General features: G+C 37.4%; 1 protein-coding gene across 1 annotated transcript in view; it reads right to left on the minus strand.

Annotated features, from left to right (window-relative positions):
- Nucleotides 1–217: 217 nt before the first annotated feature.
- Nucleotides 218–22,797, minus strand: part of SNAP25 (synaptosome associated protein 25) — a 77,495-nt gene continuing 54,915 nt past the window's right edge. Inside the window, exons 4-8 of the mRNA XM_039874486.1 lie at nucleotides 19,062–19,110; nucleotides 12,503–12,620; nucleotides 8,433–8,558; nucleotides 5,934–6,078; nucleotides 218–688 (exon numbers count right to left, since the gene is read on the minus strand). Of these exons, the coding sequence (XP_039730420.1) occupies nucleotides 620–688; nucleotides 5,934–6,078; nucleotides 8,433–8,558; nucleotides 12,503–12,620; nucleotides 19,062–19,110 (507 nt within the window). The 3' untranslated portion in view covers nucleotides 218–619. The remainder of the gene's footprint in view (nucleotides 689–5,933; nucleotides 6,079–8,432; nucleotides 8,559–12,502; nucleotides 12,621–19,061; nucleotides 19,111–22,797) is intronic.

The following is a 22,797-nucleotide window of genomic DNA, read 5'->3' on the forward strand; positions in this document are numbered from 1 at the left end:
GTTTTCTCATCAGTATGCTACTGTCATGGAAAGATTTTTTTTTTAAGTAGGAATCTAAAAATCTATTTAGTTCTCATGCATAAATGCATAAATCACATCACTTTTAGTGCAATGCCTGTTATGTAATTCCACATTGTCTAATCATGAAATCATACAGACAGATGATAGCAGATGAGGAACCAAAGACAGCAAATTTTGAGAATTTCAGAGCCCGACACCCAATGAAATAACCGTGGCAGTAGCTCTGTGGAATGTCACAGTTTTACAAGAACAATACTGTGTATTGAAAGAATCAACAGCACATTGAGCATTCCTAAGTTGTTGTCATTCAGCAAACGTCACTGAGGAAAGAAAAGGAAAAATGAAACTCAAGACATCTATGTAGGAAGTCAGAGCCACCAAATAACCACTATATACAACCTTTGGAAAGAAGGAGACCCAGAAAGAACAAAAGACACATAGGTGTTTGGGGGAAGCTGATGGACGACACAAGACAACATTCACAATGGAGATGGACTGATGTGTGTATGTGTGCAGACCTACTAGGTAATACCATGAGAAAAGCATGAAGGTGCTGTTTTGCCTGACAGCATTTGGAAGAGAACATAGATGGGTACATTTAACCACTCCCCAGCATCTTTGTTGCGCGTTGGTTGGCCTCATCAATTCTGGTTTTGTTGGAGTCAGCCTGAAAAAAGGGGAAAGAAAACAGAATTCAGGTTAGCCATTCCATTCATCTTCGTGAGTCCAGTTCAAAGGCCCCCTCTGGGGTGAAGGCATCTTGAAACTTCCCCAATCAGAATTGACCATCTCGTTTTTGTGTTCCCAGAAACATTATTTATGGCAGTACTTAAACATGAACATAGAAGCTTGATCTTAGTTCTCATGACTGTTTTCCCCAGCAGAGAGCATCCTTTTGAGGGCAGAATTATGTCATTTATCTTTCTCTCCTGAAATGATACCTAATGACTTCTCTGGTAGGCATTCACGACTGTTGTATTGAGTTGAATTAACACCACTTGTATAGCTGTGCTCAGATCACAGGTAACTTATTAGTAGTGTCATTATGAGTAAATTACTCAACATCTTGCCTCAGCTTTCTCATTCATAAATGGGGGACAATAAAGAGTACTGCTAATGAGCATGAGTGTCTACTATCTTCCATTCATTCGACTTTAGCAACATCAAGATTGACATCAACTATGAGGCGTATACTGTTAGCAGATCTCTTTTTTCAAGTGAAAAAACCAAGCAGAAAGGATTTGGGTAGTTTGTCTAAAGTCATAGTACCAATAAATGGAGACTTCGGGGTCAGAAGGCAAGCAGCCTAGCATAGGATTTCACACTGCTAATCACTATGTTAATCATTATATTTCTTAGATTTGCTGTGAGGATGAAATACATTTATACACAATGTGCTTAGAATAATGTTTTGCAAAAATTAAGTGTTCAATATATTTTATCTCACAATTATGGTTATTGGGTGTAAACTTGGCTTGCTTTTAGGATGTTTTATAATTTTTAAGTCCCATTTCTGAAGACTCACTCCTATGAGTTTGATAACTGACTTGTTTTAACACATGTATATTTACCACAATTTCATGCCTTGATTGATCTCCTCATTGCCTGAGTTACCTTTTGCTGCACATGCAGTATGAAATTCAGGGCTACTACCAGGAAAGACCTTAAAAACCCAGAAAATGAACTATTTCTAACACTGAGAAAGATATGAGTCAGCAAGTAGAGGCAAACACAAAAATTCCAGGAAAACTTGAAAGTTTTTATATGAACCAATATTTATTCAGTGATTACTGGTTTTGCATTTACTACTGTGCTTGGTGGATTACAATCTCTATCAAGTTGGGTCTTCTTTGTTCAGCTTAATTGTGAATTCTCAGAATACTACAGTTATCCATATTCAAATAGAAGTTTGCCAAGTTAAAATAGAAATATTTCAAGATTATTCATAACCCTAAATTATCTGGCAATGGTTTCCTACCATCTGTTTGGATTATCAAGAGTTGACTTTCAAAATAAGTAAGAGAGAGCATTAATTTTCTTTGATTATTTTGATCTATAGACACATATTTTTGACTTTAGCTTCTTAATTTGGAAATGATATTCTCCTCAACTTTACTTGGTAATTAAATCTTTCTTCTTCAGATATAAATCCTAACAGAAATAATGACACTTTGGTACAAAGGAAAATTACAGGCTCAGACCAATATGAAATGTTCCTGCAGTTAGAATTGTTATTTTTCCAGACAGAACTCTGAGAAAAGCTCAAGTGAGAAAAATAATTCATTTAAAAATGGATGGCATTTCTGAAGGCAAACATTCTAAGTCCTCCTGCATTAAGAATGCACTAGGGAGCCTTCATACGGTGGTGTAAGAGGAGATTTTGAAGTAGAACATAAAGTTACTCTTTAATTTTCAAAGGTTTTGGGAAGAACTGGAACAGACTTGTGTTCAAAGAGCATCTGTGACTTTCACCTAAATTCTTTCTGATGCATATCAAAATTCTAGCCTATGCAATACCTGACACAACAGGTGCCACATCTTTATTATATATGTAACAGAAGTTGTATCATTCAGAAAAAGGGTCCCAAGGTAATCTCCTTTTAGATATCTGCCTGATATTTGGAGAATGCCCCTGTGTTCATCCTATTTATATGCTATAGACAGCAGTTCTCAACCTTCTTGGCACCAGGGACTGGTGCTCCTATGAGAACCTAATGCTTGATGATCTGAGGTGGAGCTGAGGTGGTGATGCTAGCACTGAGGAGTGGCTGCAAATACAGATGAGGCTTTGCTCGCTGGCCTGCCGCTCACCACCTGATGTGCAGTCTGGTTCCTAACAGGCCACAGGCTGGTACCATTCTGTGGTCTGGGTGTTGGGGACCCCTGTTCTAGAACTTTATTTATGGAATGTATCCCATACTAGTTTTCATATTTCTAGTTAGAGGATCCTAAACTTGCTGGCATACCCAAGATGTGCTACATGATTTGCCCTTGAGAGAAGGCCAGGATGCCCACTGGAGAGCCAGTAAGAGAGTTAGAAGGAGCTATTTAGCCCACCATTCTGAACATTCTGGAAATCTCCTCAACTTTAGACCATGGTGGTTAGTTTTTACGCCACAGCTCAGACTTCCAGAAGTGGAGGTTAATTAAACATGGCAGCCTATTCTGATCCCAGCTGTGAACTGTTCTCTTATCTTTCGATGAGAAAACCAGGTCAAGAACCTGGTAAGCAGGACAACCCTGTTGGACCCAAGATCTTAGTTTTCAAATGCCATGTTTCCTCAATGACGGGAGAATCTGAGAAATGCTAAAGCTTCAGTCTTACTGTATTTCGATGTGTGCGTGGCATCTGCCACTGACTTTAAATCGAAGTTTGAATATCAATAAATTATTCCCTTAGCAACAGTTTCCATAAAGCATCTGATATGAACTTGCCACATTTTAGTAGTTTTCTGAAAGAATCACATCTGTTTAACCTTAGAGATTGTGTGTAAACGCGCGCATGCACGCGCGCGCGTGTGTGTGTGTATCCTAAACTGGAAAACAAGGTTTTCAAGTTGGCAAAGTAATTTCTTGGCAGTCCATAGGGGCATATTGAAAACTGCATTGTTTTGGACTCCCAAAACTTCACTCATAATCCAAGTGATGAGAAAGGATCATGATTGATGGAGTTGGGTGAAGGTTATTGTTGGGGTCATAAAACAATATTGGAGAAACAAAAAATTCTCTTTACTCCTACTATGAGATTTTAATTTAATCTTACGAATGTGGGAGATTTTTGCACATCATTTCCTATTATCAGAATTGAGAACATACATGAGAAGGTGGAAGTCTATTAATAATTGTGAAGCTCATATAACATGTAATATTTGAGGGCGATGCTGGATTAAAATGGGCTTTAACTAAACCATGTCCGACTGCAATGATGGTGTGTCTATGTGGGAAACTAGTTATTCAAAAGCAACTAGACCTCTCCCCAATTCCTTAAACAATTCATCATTCAAGGAATGATACAAACCATAATGGCTATTTCCCATTCACTTGCCTGACTTTCAATTAAACCATATAACTGCATATGTCTTTGTCTTTGTAGCATATGTCTTTGTCTTTGTAGTATATCAGACCTAGAATAAAAGATTTTTCCTAAAGAAGAAAACTACAAATGCAAAGTGGCAGAATTAAAATGCCACTTGCCTTTCCAGAAACACATTTTCTTTCTTAAAGTCCAACTCTATCAATAAAGGTTGATCCCTCTTTTGTAGTAAAACTTCTCCTTCCGGAACTCTAATTAAATTAGAGATACATTATCTCCCTGCATCTGTGAATAAATTGGATCCGTTGATAGAAAAATGACTACTTCTTGTTTTTTCAAATCATTTTTTTTTCTGTTGGAAGGTAGTTCAGCAATTATTTCTTAGTTCATTTTTCTGGGTCATGATGAGTTATGTCAGTTTGTGTTGGCTCTAGTGCTTTTTGAAATGCCAATATTGTTCTAAAATCTATTGATTTTTTCATCTTTAAAAGCTTTAGTATATCAAAGGCTCTTAACAATGGTAAGTATATCATGACTTGTAAAATTAAGTGAAGTACAAGCATTTTGTTAACCAACACTGACATTTGTGTAGCTTAATATTCATCGGGCAAAATATTATGCAATCAGATATTTTTAATATGGAGTGCATAGAACACAATAGGGCAAGGAATTCCCTTTATGTGTACTCATTCCTTTTTCATGTCAGTGGAGACTGCTTGGGTACCAAGAAACTGTGTATTTAGCATTATGATTCAAAAGATCTCAATAGCATCGTTTGTTCATCAAAGAAGAATGAATTGTGAAAAAGAGATTTAGGATTTCAGGCTCAAAACTTCAATGTCTCCCAGAGAATAAACTCATACAATATAAGATTAGTCAATTAGAATTGATTATAGTTACACAATTGCCATTTAAACTATAATGTGTCTATTTCTCCCTTTTGGCATTTGGACATCTAAAGAGACTATGAACAATATTCAAGACTCTACTGACTAGGGAGGGTGGGGAATACAAGACATAGAAACTATGTCAGGTTTATGTAGAATATCAGGTTTTGGTGTCTTAAATCTTTTTATAAAAGTTTTTCAGTATTCCTTTCTATTCCTTTCTAATCTCAAGCCTCCAAACCCACCCCTTCCTTATGCTCTGGTGGCACTCAGTCTTAGAGCTACATTTAGTATCCTTGTATGAACTCAATTCCATCAGATTATGTGTCCTACTTTGAGATCTGGACATGTGCATTGTTGGGTCAGAAATGGAATCTGGGACTTTTTGAACTACTATTAAAGCTTCGGCATTTATAAAATCAAAGCTTATTTTCATCTTCTGGCTAAATTAAAAATAACTATTCTTCTCCTCATTTCCTGATTCTATTCCTACATCATATCTACTTGACAACCTCCTAATCATCCTTCAAGACTCAGTTCAAATTCAATTTTTTTCTTTTTTGAGATTTTCTCATCCCCTGACCTTTCTTTCCTTATCTAACCTAGTTAGCATTTAATGCGTGGCTGTCTTGGTGAATAACATTTTCTGTGGTAGTAAATTCAACTGGAGGCTAACTGCCTCCCACAGGCTGTGACTTTCTTGGCAATGGGGGTGGTATCTTTCTCATCTTTTTGTGTCTTGTGGTGCCTAGGACAATGCCTGAAATAGAGGTGTCTTTGAGGAATGTCTGCTAGATTAAATTCTATTCTCTTATTTACTTGTCTATTGCTGAATTTTTGTCTTGGAAAATTAAAGGGAAAATTTCTATCTACCAATGTGCCTGAAATCCAGTGTTATGGTTTGAGAGTCTCACTATGCCCTTGACACTTCTCAGTGGCTATTTCAGAAGAAGTGATAAGCAATAAAAACTTGCTATCTGCCACTTGCTCACCTTCTCCATGATCCTGTCAATCTGGCGATTCTGTGTGTCGATCTCATTGCCCATATCGAGGGCCATGTGACGGAGGTTTCCAATGATGCCGCTCACCTGCTCCAGGTTTTCATCCATTTCATTTTCTCGGGCATCATTTGTTACCCTGGTATCAAAGAACAACTTTTAGTGGACAGAAGTTGAGAAAAAATTCAAAGAGCGAGGACTCTCAATTTAGGAAAAATCCATAGACCTCTAGGTATTAATCCTATTCATCTGTAATCTCCATTCAAAGTAGACCATGATTTAGATTTTGTACATTATAATTTTTATTTATTTGATTTGATTTTTTTTAGAAAATATTTTTAACTCATTTTTTGAAACTCTGAATTTCTGTTTTTAAAGAAGACATATTAAATAGATTAATTTATCTACTTCTCTCTCTTCCACCAGCACATCATTTGCTTCCATCAAATGTTTATCCCAATTTTCATCTTTTAAGGATAAAATTATTTTAGTTGGCAGGATTTCAGGTCAGAAACTAAAGATGGAAATAGTTAGAAACTGTATTTTTCTTTCTGAAATGTCAAATGAAATATTCAATAGTCAAATTCAGTGTGAAAGAAAAAGTTCACTGTTCTAATTCAGAGAATTTCTCTGCTCATCTTCTTTCCTGTTTGGGACCAGCATCAGTAGGAAGAGTAAAAACAGTTACTGTCTGCCCCTTAATCCTGCTTGCTCTCAAGAGCGCTAAAGGGAGCTATTTGTTCAAGATGATTTTTTATTTGCTTAGATTTCAATGCTATGGGGTTTATAGTGTCATCGTGAATGGGTGATTTCAGGGGGAAAAACTGTGGTAAAAGATTATTGCTCCAGTTCGAGTGGGGAGAAAAGAGCTGGCTCTCAAAGTACCTTACCATCTTGCCGGTTTTTCCATAGCTCTGCTTGAAGGCAGTAATTCTTTATTGCAAACGATAGGTTCTTATTCCACAATGTTCTGGCTAATTAACATTTTCCCACTACAGATGGCGATGGGCTAAAAATGTTCAGAGGGGTTAAAATTCTTCCCTTGTGATAACTCCTAATGCACACTCATCTGCTAAGGTTTTTATAGTGGCCCAGTCTAGAGGTTACAGGGGAACTTCCTAGCTTTCTTATGTAGAAAAGCTTATTTAAATGATCATCAACAGCTAAGGCATACTTCTGGGTCCACGGTTCTCAGCCCTGATTACATATTAGAATCAACTGAAGAGCTTTAAAAACCTCAGATGCCTAGGTCCCATTTCTAGAGATTCTGATTCAGTTGGTATGGATTAAGTCCAGGCACTGGTATTTAAAAAAATCTCCTCAGGTCATTTTCATGTGCAGCCAGGATTGCAATCCCTTGTCTAGTTTCTCTGGGGGCAGATAGAAACATGAATAGAATTGCCATCTGTGAGATTCTATGTAGATATCTAGACCTTATATCTAAGTGACGGTGACCTGTCACTTGAATCTGGCTTATTGGTTGGCAACATCAGCTACAGTGACCTGGGTATAGATAGCTGTATAAATAGCTACTGCAGTCACTGTTGAGTCCTAGTATTGCAGCATATAAAAATGGATAGTTTTTTTTTTCTTTTCAATAACAGGAATATTTGTTAACATTCTGTTTTCTGGTCTTCTGAAAGCTAAGTTCTGAGTTAGCAGATCTGTAATTTGACATTTTTTAAATAGATATTTAAGTTGGCGTTTGCTTCCAGATCTCAAAGGAAATGATTAATAAGAATCCAAGTATGCTCATTATTCTCTATTTGCATCTCAGATCCATTCTCTGACCTTTACTCTCTTTCACAAGAGGCTGACCTCTACAGCTGTAACTTCCAGGTTTTCTCACCCTCTGTCTTCCAGTAGGCTTTAGCCAATGACCAACTATTGTCGGGTTCTGGTAACAGTTCTCGCCTGTCCCGTCAGGATGCTTCCTGCTATTGTTAGTCCAAAAGTGCTTTACCATTGTTTGTTATTAACCCTGCCCAGACTTGTGTAAACAATCTCTTTAACAACTTCTGTTCAATTCAACTCATGGAATGAAATGCCTATTTGCTACTAAATCGACCCTGCTGTGGTCATGTGACTTGCTGTCTGATGAAACTTTGGCAAACATGACATAAGCAAAGGCTGACACAAGCAAAGTGCTTATGCCTTGGAGCCTGCCCCTTGGAATGCTTTCACCACCATGTAAGAAACCTGAGCTATCCTGCTGGAGAGGTCACATGGAGAACAGAAGAGCTCTGGCAAAAGTCTCAGCCAACCCCAGCAAGTGTTGACAGCTTCAGACAAATGAATGAGGCCATCTTGGATCATCCCACACCCAGTTGCATATAATGGATGAGCCCAGGAGAAGCTCTCAGAAGAACTGTCCAAACCAGCATACAGATTCATAAGTAATAAAATGGTTGTTGTTTTAAGAACCACTCAGTTTGGTGTTCTTTGTTACTCAAAAATAGACAACTGCTACAGTGCTGGCTACACGAGGCTCACCTGCGGATGAAGCCACCACTGATGGCCATCTGCTCCCGTTCGTCCACCACACGGGCAGGCTGGCTGGCCACTACTCCATCCTGATTATTGCCCCAGGCTTTTTTGTAAGCATCACTTGATTTAAGCCTATGCAAAAAAGAAGATGAGTGACAAAGCAAGGGAGTGGAGCATCAAGCTCACAGCAGTGATTATCTCTTCAAGCCAAGAATCGAACCAAGCGAATGAGTTTTAATTTGACGCATTAAAGAATACCGATATATCATAATCTGGACCCAAACAGTTGGCCACCACCATGCCTCAGCTACTCAGTATTTCATTTCCAATTGAATCAATTGCAATTGTCAAGACTGTAACCTTTGCTCAAAGTTCGTGCTTGTTTTGGTTTGTTTTCATAGTTTAGTTGGATTTAAGACAAGGATTAAGGTAGCTGGAGGACATTCAGTTCTATTTCGGTGACATGGTTATATTTTGAGACACAAAACACACAAAAAAACATACTGGCAGACAGACACAAAACAAGACTGCCAAGTAGAGTGTGTACATCACACCACAGCAACACACTGTCATTAAGAAAAAAATACTCGACCAAGTTTTTACACACCATCATGCAAAAATTCCCTGTTTTATTCCCCACTCCCCCCAATGCATATGTGGAACTAACCATTCCAACTCTGCATGAAGGACATGAAGGATTGGTGGTTGGCCAAGAGTGATGGTCTTTGAGTTACCTCTAGAGTGATTTGAATTAGATAATATATCGGTAATTCCAAACAGTCACCATACATCCAGAGTTGATGTACAAACCTTTGTCCACAGAGACAAAAAGTAAAAGAGGTATAGTGAAATGAATGCAGGAAAATAGAAGAGAGAACAAGCCATCTAGCACCGAAAAGGGAAACCCCTCTATGTCTTCTTCATGCACCAGCTACAGGCATGAGTAGAAAGTGAAGCATTCTCACTTAAGCCAAACTATTCCAGAAGTTGACCATTCTCGAAAAAGGCACTAGCAGGACAGTAATAGCCTTCATGAGGATTTGAAACGCAGTTTCAATAGCTTCTTTGTCAGGCTTAAGGGCAGGGTGGGAGTGATTACAAATTCCTACTTCAAACTATCCTGGGATGTGGCAGGAGGAGAGTGGGCTGGAACTGGTGTGGTCTCCATGGGCCATATTTGACTGAGCTGCCTTGGAGAGAAACTTAAAATCCAGGCATACCTGTTGTGCCCAATAGAAACATGTGCAGCATATTTTGGTGGGTGTGTTATAATTTAAGGCAATCAAAGATGTTTTTAGGTTCTTTGCATAGTAGAAACCACATGCTTTTAGTCCAAAAACAAGAGAACTTCCTTTGGTCCCATGTTCACATTTTCTATTATAAGATACCAGAATTTAACCCTTTTTAAAATTTCACTAGAGAACCACAGCTATCTATTAAAACTGAGTGTAAGAGTAACATTTGTAGACCAAGGATCTAACAACCCCAAAGTCAAATTAGAAAATCATACAAATGAAATCTCAGTAATGCCCACAATCTAGTGTATAATGCCACAGCCCTTAGAGCAGTCAGAATTTACCGCACTAAAGAGCCATGGGCCCACTCAGTGGGACAGGACCCAAAAACTAATTTAATAGAGCTTAAGGTCTGGTTTTGTTTTTTCCCAACTCCCCATCCCCTCCCGCCTCACACTGTAAGAAGTTATATGGACCTCGTGATGTTTTCTGCTATGTAAATGTCTGGTATACCATCTTTGGCAAAGTCAACGGGGTGGGAAATTATGCGTTTCTGAAAGAAGGCGAATCACTGCACCCACAATGCTGCACATAGACTCACATAACTGCCGTACATCTACCATAGTCCTTCGAAACATGCTGAGACAGGGTGAAGCCCTCAGAGAGTCCAGGGCACCGCCAGCCACTGCGTTGTGACACATGGTTTTTACAGCATTATTTACACACAATAGGGAAAACTTCAGTCAAGCTTTGAAGCTCAGTTAGGGTCTCTTGTGCAAATAAGGAATCAGTGCCAACTAATACGTGGAATTCATAGGGACCATCATTGCATCGGAACATTAGAATCCATCCCAGTGGGGCTGCTTCTACCCTTTCTCCACATATAGTTGATGAATGGGGTAAATGCATCTGTTGGAATTCATCACAAAACAGGTGGATATCTCACCTGGGGGCAGGTGGCTGCTGAAGGATATACAGTTAAATCTTGACTAACTGGAATGCTTAGCAATGAGTCATTTTGGTGAATTATATGACTTTAATTAACAGTGGGCCATGGAGGAAAATTTTGTTTCAGGAGTAATTATTGAATATTTGTTAGATTTTTGAGACACTTTCTAACCATGGAGTCTTAGGGTAGTGAACATAATCAAATCTTTCCTTGGTTATAGTTTCTCTTGATGTGTCTGATGGCCTTTCTTCTGATGATCAGCTCTTATTGTTTGGTCCTTTTAGATGTGGAAATTATAGGATGGAGACTGAGTAAAAGAATGCAAACTACCAAGATTGCCCTAGAAGAAAAACCATTTTCAATCCCTGATGTGATTTTCCCCCTTTGTTCATTTGTCTCTTTTTGCCCAAAGTAGAATGAAGCAAGAGTATAAATACATTTGTCCACAGAGGGTTCCAGTTAGCTAGATTCCAGTTAATCAGGATTTACTGTAGATCATTCTTTTTTTTAGAAAGTTTTCAATTTATTTGTAAATTGAGCCCCTCCCCCTCCTAAACAGGAAGTGGGATATTTTAAATCAGCCTCAAAGTTTAAAGGACGTGAATGGTCATATAATCAGCTAGAAATGACATCAATTTCTATTCTAAAAGCTAGGATCAGGAGAGCTTTTAGGAAAAAGGCTTTTGTTCAAAGGGAAGTGGAAGGGGTGAGGGTGATCAGGTAATGGGTTTAATTTTCCAAATGCATGTGGGACAATCCGCTCATGCATTTTTTTTTTCCACTAGTCAAATGACACTATCTTCTAGAACCCTCATTTTCAGGTTCCTTCTGTTGCAAACCTTTATAACCACATGTCACATTTCTGCTACATTCCAAAAAAGCGTTGCAGAACTTTGAGGACAGTTGAATGTTTTGTGATTTTGTGCATGCAAAATCTACACATTTCAACATTTTGGCCAGTGTACAGGTAGATCTTCCCAGAGGAAGAATTTGAGAGGTGTGGGCCCAATTTGGGTAAGCCTGGAGCACTACACAATGAAGGGCTCATCACCTCTGCATTGGGTGCAACTGTGGCACCTATTGTCTAATCGCTGATCAGATTTGGCAACTGGTGGGCAGTTGAAAGTGTGAATCACTGTCATACCCTCTAACTTATAGAATGCTTACTTGGGCCAAATTACCTGTCTCTTTTGCTTCTGAAAAATCAAACCTTGATATATGTGTTTCTCATCTTCCAAACTTACCCCCAGTCTTTTCTATGTCTGCAATTTGGCTTTTGGGGTTGGGAGAAGATAAAATGCATTGGGGTGCCTCTTTCTTGAGGCTTGTCTCTGTCTTGAGGTACACTTTCTGAAAAATGTTGAAACGTTCATCAATAAAAATTGCTGACAGTGAAACTTTCACTGTAGTATGCCTGATTTTTAATGCATCGGCAGTAACTCCCACTAATATCATCTATGCTATGAGATGAATGCATTGGAGACGGTATTGATCTGTTCTGCATGCCACATGCTCATCCTGCCTTTGTGCCTGGCAGGAATGAGCTTGTCAAGGCTTGAAGATGGGCCTTGGGAAACCAAAGCTTCAGGCAGGCAGGCAACACCTACTTGTTACAGGGACACACACAAAGCCCGCAGAATTTTCCTAGGTCCGTCAAATTCTTTTCTGCTTCTTTCATGTCCTTATTGATTTGGTCCATCCCTTCCTCAATGCGTTCCAGTTGTTCTGATTAAACACAAGTATTTTATCCCCACAGAATGAAGCAGATGGAAAAGGACAAAGAAAAAAAAGACAAAACTTCAGACATTCACTTTGACATTAAAAAAAGAAAAAGAAAGAAAGAAAGAAAGAAAACTGGACGCCACAGATTAGAGCTGGTACCCATTACCTACTTGTTACAAGGACATATGAAAAGGCCACAGCATTTCCCTAAATCTTTTAAATTTTTCTCGGCCTCCTTCATGTCTTGGTTGATATGGTTCATGCCTTCTTCGACACGATCGAGTTGTTCTGGTTAGGACAAAGGGATGACAGTGTGGAATGAATTTTTTTGGGGTTTCCAACGGAACATGAGAAATGATTACGTGAAACGGAATTTGAAAGAGAAAGAGAGATATTACAATGCATTGTCGAAGAGGATGCATTGCTGTGGACTTCTTCTGCTGCCCTATGCAGGCACGGGTAGAAGAAAATGAACAAAAATGATGCTCAAAATAGTTTGTAATTCAGACATGATGGGATGGGATATGTAGGCCTGTTTGATTCTGAGTGTCCAGGAAAAAAAACCACAGCATATTCATTTACTCATATACCAGTGAAACTCAAGAGAATGAAAAACAGAATGTTAGTTTATGTGTTAGGCATTTAGATTTAATGTACTAGACGAAGTACCTTAAAATGTCTCTATCTTGGTTTTTAAGCAGCCTCGACAGATAAGGGTAGGAAACAGAATCTATCTTCCTCTTTGGGGAAAATAACAACAACTACAGCGATAATTAGTAATGGGTTCCAGATCTTTTTTACCCTAGCAGTAGCTGTTTACCCAAAGGTAGCCCCTGGGCAGTTCTTGATTTTGAATACTTAATTCATAGAAGCAGAAAAACAGCAACATCAGCACACAATGAGATAAGCACTGGAACATTTAAATTCCTCCTCTCATCTTATGACTTATTTACTATGAAAGCTTTGGAAGGCATTTCACTTCTCTGCCTCCTGATCTCTCATTCTCTACAATGGGAGGCATGCTAGATCCTAACCCCAGGCAGAAAGCAGGAATAATGAGCGCATGGGTCTCTGGAGGCGTGGAGATGGATTGGAACAGAGAAGAGTACTGAGTCATCACAGCCAACAAAGCTGACCTTGGTGTATCCAAGACGTAGATCGATAGCCATAAAAACAAATTGTACTTCTGAGTTGCCAGGGTTACATACACTAACTTAATTATGTTTTCAGAAGTTGTGTCACCAAATTGAATAAACTACGAGTTCACCAAAAAAATTTTTAAAACAGCTTTTAAGACCATTAAAGAAAAGCAGTAATGGGATGGATGACTTCGCTATCTAATTACAAAACCTAATTACACTTCCATTCCTCTTTTCATCTATACCTTCATGCATGCATGCCTCTGCTTCCAGGAATAAGGGAATGATTAGAATTAAACTGATAAATACACTTCCGGTCTATGGGTATAAGCAATCACTTAAAAACAATTTCACATTAAATCATATAGTAGAAATTATCGCTCTGTAAAATGAAGGTTCACTAGAGACCCAAACTGGGGAGATTATTCATGTGGAAAACAGTACCCTATTTTTTTCTCTTTTGAGGAACTGAAGAACAGAATTTATCTTATTAGGAACCTGTTATCTCTGCTATGCTTTTCAAATGACCAGTGAAAACAAAATTTCAGCTTCATCCAGCATTGGATAATTGTAGCACTGGTGAATTATTGCTGAATAAATACAAGTATAATATGTCTTTAAGACAATCCTTAAAAGGTCTGGAAAAAATGAATGGCAATTCTTTACATTCCAGAAGATTTTGTACTTTCCTGAACACATCATTCCAGTTTCCTTTAAAGAATGCAATAGTTATTTTGTAGATCAAATTAACTATCAAATGAGGGGATTGGTAGTGGGGAGAAGGACCTCAATATCATCAAAAAAGAACCATGTTAAGTACAGACAGAAACAGAGGCACTGAATCCCTATTGAACAATTGCTAATAGCATCCTGGAGTGTTAGGTCAAGATGAGATTGACAAGAGTGTCTGGGTTCAGAGTGAAAGCCTGCTGGACTTGACTGGACTCAGCTGAAACACGCAGACTCTGGCCTGGGGTTACATGTTCAGATATTTGTTCTTCCTGAAGAGTTTCTCTTGATTTTATATTTTTGACCGAAATATTAACTCTCTGACCACATTTCAGGACCCCTACTCACTGTGTCTCCAGGGATTAGGATGTAACATAAAAATTGGTCCACAAGTGTTTGACTTCTGAACTAGAAAATTCAGGTTAAAAGATAAAAAGAGGCAGGTCAAATCTATATTTCTCAGAAATGGGTTTTGCCATGGCCAACAGCTTGTTTGGCAAAGTCATAGCTAAGAGAAGAATTCTGAAACTCTTTCAGAAAAGTTGACGCAGAAAATTATTTTATACCTACCAATATTGGTCGAATGTATCTTTATATATAATTACAAGTCAAACACTTAATTCAAAATATACTGTGGAAACATTTTGTCACAGATATTCTAATAATAATATTAATTTCTAAGGCATACACAGTTGTTTGCAGACATGTTAGGCATATTGGGACTTCATAGCAAATCGATAATTTCTATGAAGACATTTCTCAGGAAATACTTGAAAGTAACCAATATTTTCATTCTATCTTGAGGTGGAGAGCATCTCAGAGGCTGATGCCATGCATTGTCTAGAGCTGATTGCTCCTTCCCTCCCTTAGCTTGCTTTCTGGCTGGTTTCTTTTTTCTTGGAGCCTGAGAGAAGAATAACATTTTGGGTCAGAAGAGCTATTTCAATAGATAATATTATATGTTGGGGCAAGAGCTTGAACTTTCTTCCGCCACATTTGGATGACTGGTTATTTGTGACAGATCCATCAATGGCTAAATGCTCAGGTATCTAAGTTTAGATATCTTTTCTACTAATCTTGAGTAAGACAGCATGGGACCCTTTGATTACTCAACCTGATTAAAAAAAAAAAAAAGATGAATAGGAAAATATCAATCCTATTGACCCAGTGTGCAAGCCTTCATGAGTAGATTCAATTATAAGGTACTGCCTACATGATTTTCATTTTTCTTGCATTGATAAACATATGGAAATTAATCTAAATAAATTTAAATAGCCAAATGTGGCTAGTGGCTACCATATTGGACAGTGCAGCTTTAGTTATTCAGATGTTGGTGAGTGAAATTTAGCAAGAGGAATGTTTTCACAAATGCTACCTTGTAGTGCCAAGAACCTTTTGAGACAGTCAGCAGGCTCTCTGGATGAGGATTGACTTTGCCTTTACTTTACCAGGCAGGGGTCAATGATTTCACTGCTTAGTTGATCTCACAGGATTTTCCCAAGAGCTGCAGCTTCAGCATCAAAACAAACATAGAATCCAGCAAAGACCAACAACAGGAACAAGAGATAAGGAAATGAAAGGTTAAATCATCCCACATTAATGCTAAGGTTGTTTCATGGGAATTTCTCTTAGAGACAAGAAAAGTCCCAGGACTCAGTACATTTCCAGGGTCGTCTGTCATGCTCAGTGCTCCTTGGTGTCTCCTGATACCTGGGTATAAAACAAGAATCCAGTAAGGAATTTCTGAGAATAATCATTTAGCTGGACAACCAGGAATGGTTCTTTAGAAGGACAGCTATTTCTCGAGACTCCTGTGCAGCTGCAGAATAGAAGCAGGCAACACTTTTGGTGTTCAGGCATAGACAAAATTAGTAGAGCATAACTGAAAAGAAATTTAAAGCAGTTACAGATCTAAACAACTAAACACAGCATACATAGAATTAAAATGGATTTACAATGGCAGTAAAAATAGTTGTTGACTTATGCTCATCTGTCATTTTAAAAAGTCCTCATCTGCTATTATAGTTTAAATAGAATGTGTAAAGTACATTTCACTGAGGAATTCAGCAGTTACTGTGGTGTGGCCACAACTGAACTGTTTTGGCTGAGAATATTAACTACCTTATGGAGGAAATCTACTATTCTGTTTTGCTTCTTAGAGAATAATATGTAGATGTCTCTGGGAATCGTTTGTGCTTGCAAAAAATATATTTTTGCATTTGTATGGTAATTTTAATCAATTTTTTCTCTAGATTTTCTTCATCAAAGTACAACAAATTTTGCAACTCAAGTAAGCATGATATTCACTTTCTTTTATTGATTCTAGATTTGTATATATTATTTTCCATGTTTTTGTGTCAATGCTTTCTAGTTAGGGGAGAATAAAAGTCATTATCCTAAACTTTCCCCAAATCTTTCCTCCTATTGCAATGCTTCTTTTTCCACCCCCTTCACATACAAATTATTAACTAAAAGGATTAATAAGATGGAACTCCTAATTATTTGAGTGTACATGTATCAATTTAGCTCTGGAAATGAAGTGTCATCCTTTTATATCAACTCTTACTGCTTAATTGAAAAAAAAAAAAAGGCTATGTTTTGCTGCATCCTGAGTTTCAAAATCTGGAACACTGTTATAAAGACCAAACCCGTAAATCTTACGATTATAGAAAACTTAATTGGGGAGTTCTGAAGATTGCCAGAGCCATTGTAATTTCTTCAAAATACAACTCTACTAGACAATGTTATTTGCGTATAAATTTTGACAATTTGTGTTTTAAAAATTGGAAGGAAAGCATTGAGGTTGAGGTTCAATTGCTTTCAAAAAACTTTTTTCTTGATTTTTTGATTGATTGGTGTATATTTATTGAAAACTTCAAATACAAATAAATAATATAGAAACCTAAGTCCTTACATGACATCCATGAATGTGTGCCCCTCAAATGTCCCTTCAGGAGGGAACCTGCCAGGATGAGTGCAGTTAGCTGACACCTCCAGCTGCTGAATCTAGGGGATCTGCCACCACATGTACACAGAGGCCATGATCTCTCTGGGATGCTTTCAGCCAATGACTGAGCACAATGGGGTTACCAGAGCTGAGGCATTTCTTCCCCAAATGGGGTTGCTGCTCTTTGGGTAGTCTGTGCTCCTCGGCTCCCCATAAGCCTGGCAGAGATGTTTTTAGAGCAGCAGTGCAATCTGAGACTTTTCCTTCCTCCCTCTTCTCCTCTAACAAGTGTCAGACCCACATCACAGTCTGAAGGCTCTCTTCCTAACTATTTCTAATTCCTCTCTCCTTGACTCATCGCAAACATTTCCCTAATACATCTTATAAAATTCTAATTGATTCTTAGTATTTGTTTTTCAGAGGACCCCAGTCATACACCTTCCTCCAGTCCCTTCTGCCCCCTGTCCTACAATAAATGATTGCAGGATAATTCTTTTGTGTCCACACCATAATTCATCTGGTTGGTCTCCTCACTGACAGACGTATAGTTTTACACTATTTACAGTATTACAGGCAAGGCATGTACAGTTTTCTTTATGTAGTTATCAATGTATATCTGCAGTGTAAAATTCTAAGAGTGGAATGTTTGGTCAAAGATGGGTGTATTTCAAAATTTGAAGATATCATCTAATTACTCTTCTAACATTTGTTATCAGTCTATGGTGCCCATCTGTAGAATGAGAGTTTCTGTTTTAATAGCATATGCACAGCATTGGGATTATAAATTTTAAAAATTTGTGCCAATTTGTTAAAGAGTGGTATCCCATTATTATGGTTGGTTGAAGCATGGTTTCATACGTCTATTTGTAAACTGATTATTTATATTTTACAACCATTTTTATTTCAGTTTGTTGCCCTTTTCTTTAATGATATGCAAGGGTTCTCTGTATTTTGAGAAAATGCCTTATGTCTCTTATCTGTACAGCAAATTTTTCCCCAACTTGAGGTTTATGATTGAAGTTTGTTTACGGTGTCTCACGTTGTGAATAAGTTTTACATTTTTATCTTTGACATTAAAAACTCTTTCATGATTCTGAAGCATTTTCTAATGCTTTCATAAAATATGAACAAAGAGAAAATTTTTCTCAAAAATGTGTTTATTCTGATAAGAATTCAGAACAAAAGCAGGTAACTAACTTGTGACTAAAATTAAGTAAATCACCACTGTATGATTACATGTATTTAGACAAAGAAAAATTTTGGTATTATCCTTCTAGTTTCTACTTTAGAGATACTACACTAAAATGTTGGCCCTCTGATTTTCATTAACTCTAAAATCTCCATAATAATTTTAAAAACTGGTCTAATATTTCAGTTGGTTCAATTTCCCATTTTCCAATGATCACTCCATGCTTATAGCTTGTTAAAAATAGCATCCTGTTATTTAAGGAATCTCCATAATGATCTGGAAATGAAAACTGCCAAATACTGAATTAGGAGAGTCAAAAGAAACGGACAGCATGATATTTACCATTCTCTCATTCTATCTAAGAATTATTAGAAGAAAATCAAATTTATGGAAGAGATTAGGAATAAGAGAAATAAGAGAATTTTCACATTATCCAAGATATTATCATTTAAAAAACCAACTAAACAAATGACATTTTTCTTCAAAATTCTGTTACCCCCACCATATATAACATTCATTTAATCATGAAGGGCTTACATTTCCATACATTTACCTATCTTTACAATAGAAAAAGGAAAAAAAGTCAAGATGAAAACTCTAGGATCCTCACACTCATATACGTATTTAACACATATCAAAATCACCACCTATGTATGCACAAATTGTTTTAAAAATACGCTTTATTTGGACAAGAAATTGTTCTTACTGAAGAAATCTCAACTTACCTCCTTGTTCATCCAACATAACCAAAGTCCTGATACCAGCATCTTTACTCTATATTCCAATAATGGTAGCAAAGTTGAAAAAGAGTTAGAGAGAAAAGAGAGAAAGAGAAATCAGTAAGGGGACAATTAGCTCTATTAGAAATGGAAAATGAAGAGGACCAAAGGAAAAAGATGGAGGAAATATGGCAAGAATATTAGGGGCTGGGGAGGGACTCAGAGGAATGGGTCATCTGTAGACGTAGAAGAGAGGACTGTAGTTCAATCTCTATGGGGTAGTTTTCGGATGAGAATTGGTATGGAATTGGAATACACATAATATTTTACTGTGATTTTATATTTGGAAAATAAAAACACCTACAGTTTTTATAGCACCAACAACAGTAAGCTAATCTTTCAAAAATTTCTAGACTAAATCTTCTCCTCTGGCATAATATATCAAGAAAGATTCCATCAGTGAATTGGGGAGGGAAGATGTGTGAGAATATCGGGGGGTAAGATTTTTGATTTATCAGTAGGCAGGATTGCTTCACAAAGGTCTAGAAACACAGCTCAAAAGGAAACTCACTCTTCTGTGAGATTTAGGAAAGGGATTGGCAGATGAGAAATAAAGATTATTCTCCTAAAATACGAATTTCAGAATAATCTAAAATAAATTTCTTTACTCTGCAATCTAAAATTCCTCACAATAATATAGTGCGAGAAAGTAATTCATTCATAAGCTTTATTACAGTTCTTGTATTACAGTTTTCAATGGAAGTGAAGATCTTTCATTTCACAGGGTGACTGTTAAGTATAAAATGGCATTGTTTAGGGTTTGAATAAATTTTTTCAAGGAAAGCTCCTGTGGCCTCTAAAGTAAATTGTAAAAAAGGACCTCTCTTATAGCCTCATTTATTTTTTACTGGCTTATTTTAAACTAAGGAAAAGAGAGATGTTAGTCGAGGTGAACAGAGGGCTGTTTTTATTTTTTATATATTTTTTTAAAAAACAGTATTTTAATAATTCAATTCCAATGGTGCTTCCAAAACATTAAATAAAATACTAAAAGTGATTTCTGTGAGCTTTTATAATTCCCCATTTCAGAGAATATATCCAGTTAACTACCCTGGACACAAAAGCCTACCTTGTTTTTGAATACATTTTAATAGGCTTTAGTTGTGAAATCAGGAAGTAGTTTGCAGAGTGATGGTTCAGGATAACTTCAGAAGTCATGCACAGCACAGATTCTGGAGCCAGATTGCTCTGATGATTTCGCTGCCTAGCTGCGGGACCTCAGAGAAATGTACAAGTTGCTCTGTGCCTCAGTTCACTCTTTTGTCATATAAGGATAGTCATAGTTAATACCTCTTTGACTTGTTATGCAAATTAAATGAATTAATATGTGGCATGTACTAGCATGGTGCCTAGCCTATAGTTAGCATTACTAAAGTGTTTCTAAAGTAAATACCTTCAGAAAATGCATCTGTAGCAGGACATTTGGGGAAACTGAAAATGACATAATTACTGACAACCCTCAGAAGCTTCTAGCCCACTACTTTTCAAACTTTAATGTGCATATGAATACACTGCATAGGAAATGCCTTGTTAAAATGTGGATTCTGATTCAGTAGGACTGGAGTAAAGCCTGACTTTGAATTTCTAATAAGCTCTTCATGCTGCTGATGATGGTTGGTGCAAGGACACATACTGAGCAGCAAGATTCTAGACCCCAGAAGAAATTTCAAATCTTTTTCTTCAATGTGTTGTAAATGAACATTCTTCATCACTAGCCTGTATTTCATGATTTCTATGCTCTTTCTGCAAATGTTAGCTATTACTTATGATAAGAAATTATGAAAAGCGAATGGCTTATTTAAGTATATGGATGTGACAATGCAGGTTCTGGTGAAGCCAGAGGCATCTCAGCATTTTCTCCTCTGAGTACCACATCAAGGTCATATTTGAGATCCCTGTTTCATTCTATAGGGACAGTGGGTGGGAAATAAGTTAGTGATTTCAGTTTGGTCAGTCTAGCTCTCATCTGTTTATATTTTTTAAATATGCTGTTATACCTATTTATTTTGCATGGAGCCCTGCAAGTATAATTTCATATTTGTTCACTTTAGTGCTAAATGTTTCAGCAGTGGAATAATTCACAGAACTAATCCCAAGGAGCAAGAGTTTGCCCGAATTTAGAAAAACATAAGCAATGGGCACAGATTAATGAGTCAAGAATGCTGTGTTGTGCTCTTAGCTCAGCCAACAACTAGTTGTGAGACAGTGAAAGAGTCACCTGAACTTTCAGGGTCTTTCCCCATATTTAAGATAGGGATGGAGATGCTAAACAAGATTAGGTGGTTGGTAGGCTGGTTTATTACTCTCTGGCTCATCCATCCATCTACTCATCCATTCGCTCATCCATCCATCCATTCACTAAGTGTTTATTGAGTCTCCATTCTGTCCCAGGCACTAAGGATATGGGGTAGATAGATAAATTCATAGCTTCTCAACTGTGTTTCACAGTGTGAGAGACAATTTGGTCAGGAGGGAGGAGCTGGGATCTGGGAGTCAGTAATTCTGAATTCTAGACTTATCTTTGAAATTCTGTTGCTTTAGAGTCACCTGTTTTGTGTTTCAGCTTCCCTAGCCATCCAATGGGAATGGAAACAGCTCCTTACTGCCTAGAGTACTTATGAGGATAGAATGAGCTATAGAATGTAAAGGCTTCTACAAGTTCAACTCTATGGGAGGCCATGGTTCAAAAAGAAGTACATTAAGATAAAGGACTTAATTTGTGTGAAATCTCAATCAGTGTAGCATGAACTGCTTTTATTTCTGTTTGTTTTCTTGGATCCTTTTACATTTTGTGGAATTCTCAAAGAAAAAAGTAAATATTGTAGGGGTTGCTGATGGACAGGAAGTTAAGTACTGTGCATAAGAATTCACACTCTGGAATCAGGTAGACCTGGACTTTAATTCCATCTCCGCCATTTGTAGCTGTGTCTCTCAAGCAAATTACTTAACCACTGTGTACTTCAATTTCTTCCTTGATAAAAGAGATCAAAGTGCTGTGGCTACACTCCGGTTTGCAACAGTGCAGAAGGTGGGCACCCCTACCCCTCTTGTTGTTCAAGGGTCAACTGTAGTAGTGAAAGATGCTACAAGGATTGTATTAGATAATGCATGTTTGGTGATAGCTTTGAGCACAATACCTGGCATGGAGTAGGCTCTCAATAAATGTTAGAACATGTACATTTGGCTCCACTATTTTGCTGACAGTTTTTTATCAAAATAAATGAATTGTTCTTTGGGGGAACTAGAACCTCACGAAAGAAGGGCCGGGGTGGGGACAATATCTCAGGGGAAGCAGAATATTACTTTCTCCTATTCCTTAAAGAGTATTATGTTTCAATAACTAAGAGTGAGAAGAGGTGGTTCTATTTTTGTTTTAGCTGAATTCTTGGTTTCTATTTCAGATTGCTGAGAAAATTATCTACTTAAAACAAGGCAGTTTGAGATGTAAGTGATATTTTTTCCATTTCTTTTTTTAAAATTTTCATTTCTCTATTTTTATTTTTTCTTTTTTGTCGATGAACTAAAAGTAAAATCATGTTCCAAATGTTTCTGGAACATTTTTAGTCTTCCTTGCTTTTCCCTAAGTCTGAGCTAAAACATGGATAGTCTAGGTACTCTCTAACTGCCAGAGTTCCAAAAGACCCATATCTGCCTCTCTGAAAACAACTACCCAGCCTGATTT

Source organism: Pteropus medius, unplaced genomic scaffold, assembly GCF_902729225.1.
Source record: "Pteropus medius unplaced genomic scaffold, Ma_sr-lr_union100, whole genome shotgun sequence".
Taxonomy (NCBI): Eukaryota; Metazoa; Chordata; class Mammalia; order Chiroptera; family Pteropodidae; genus Pteropus; species Pteropus medius.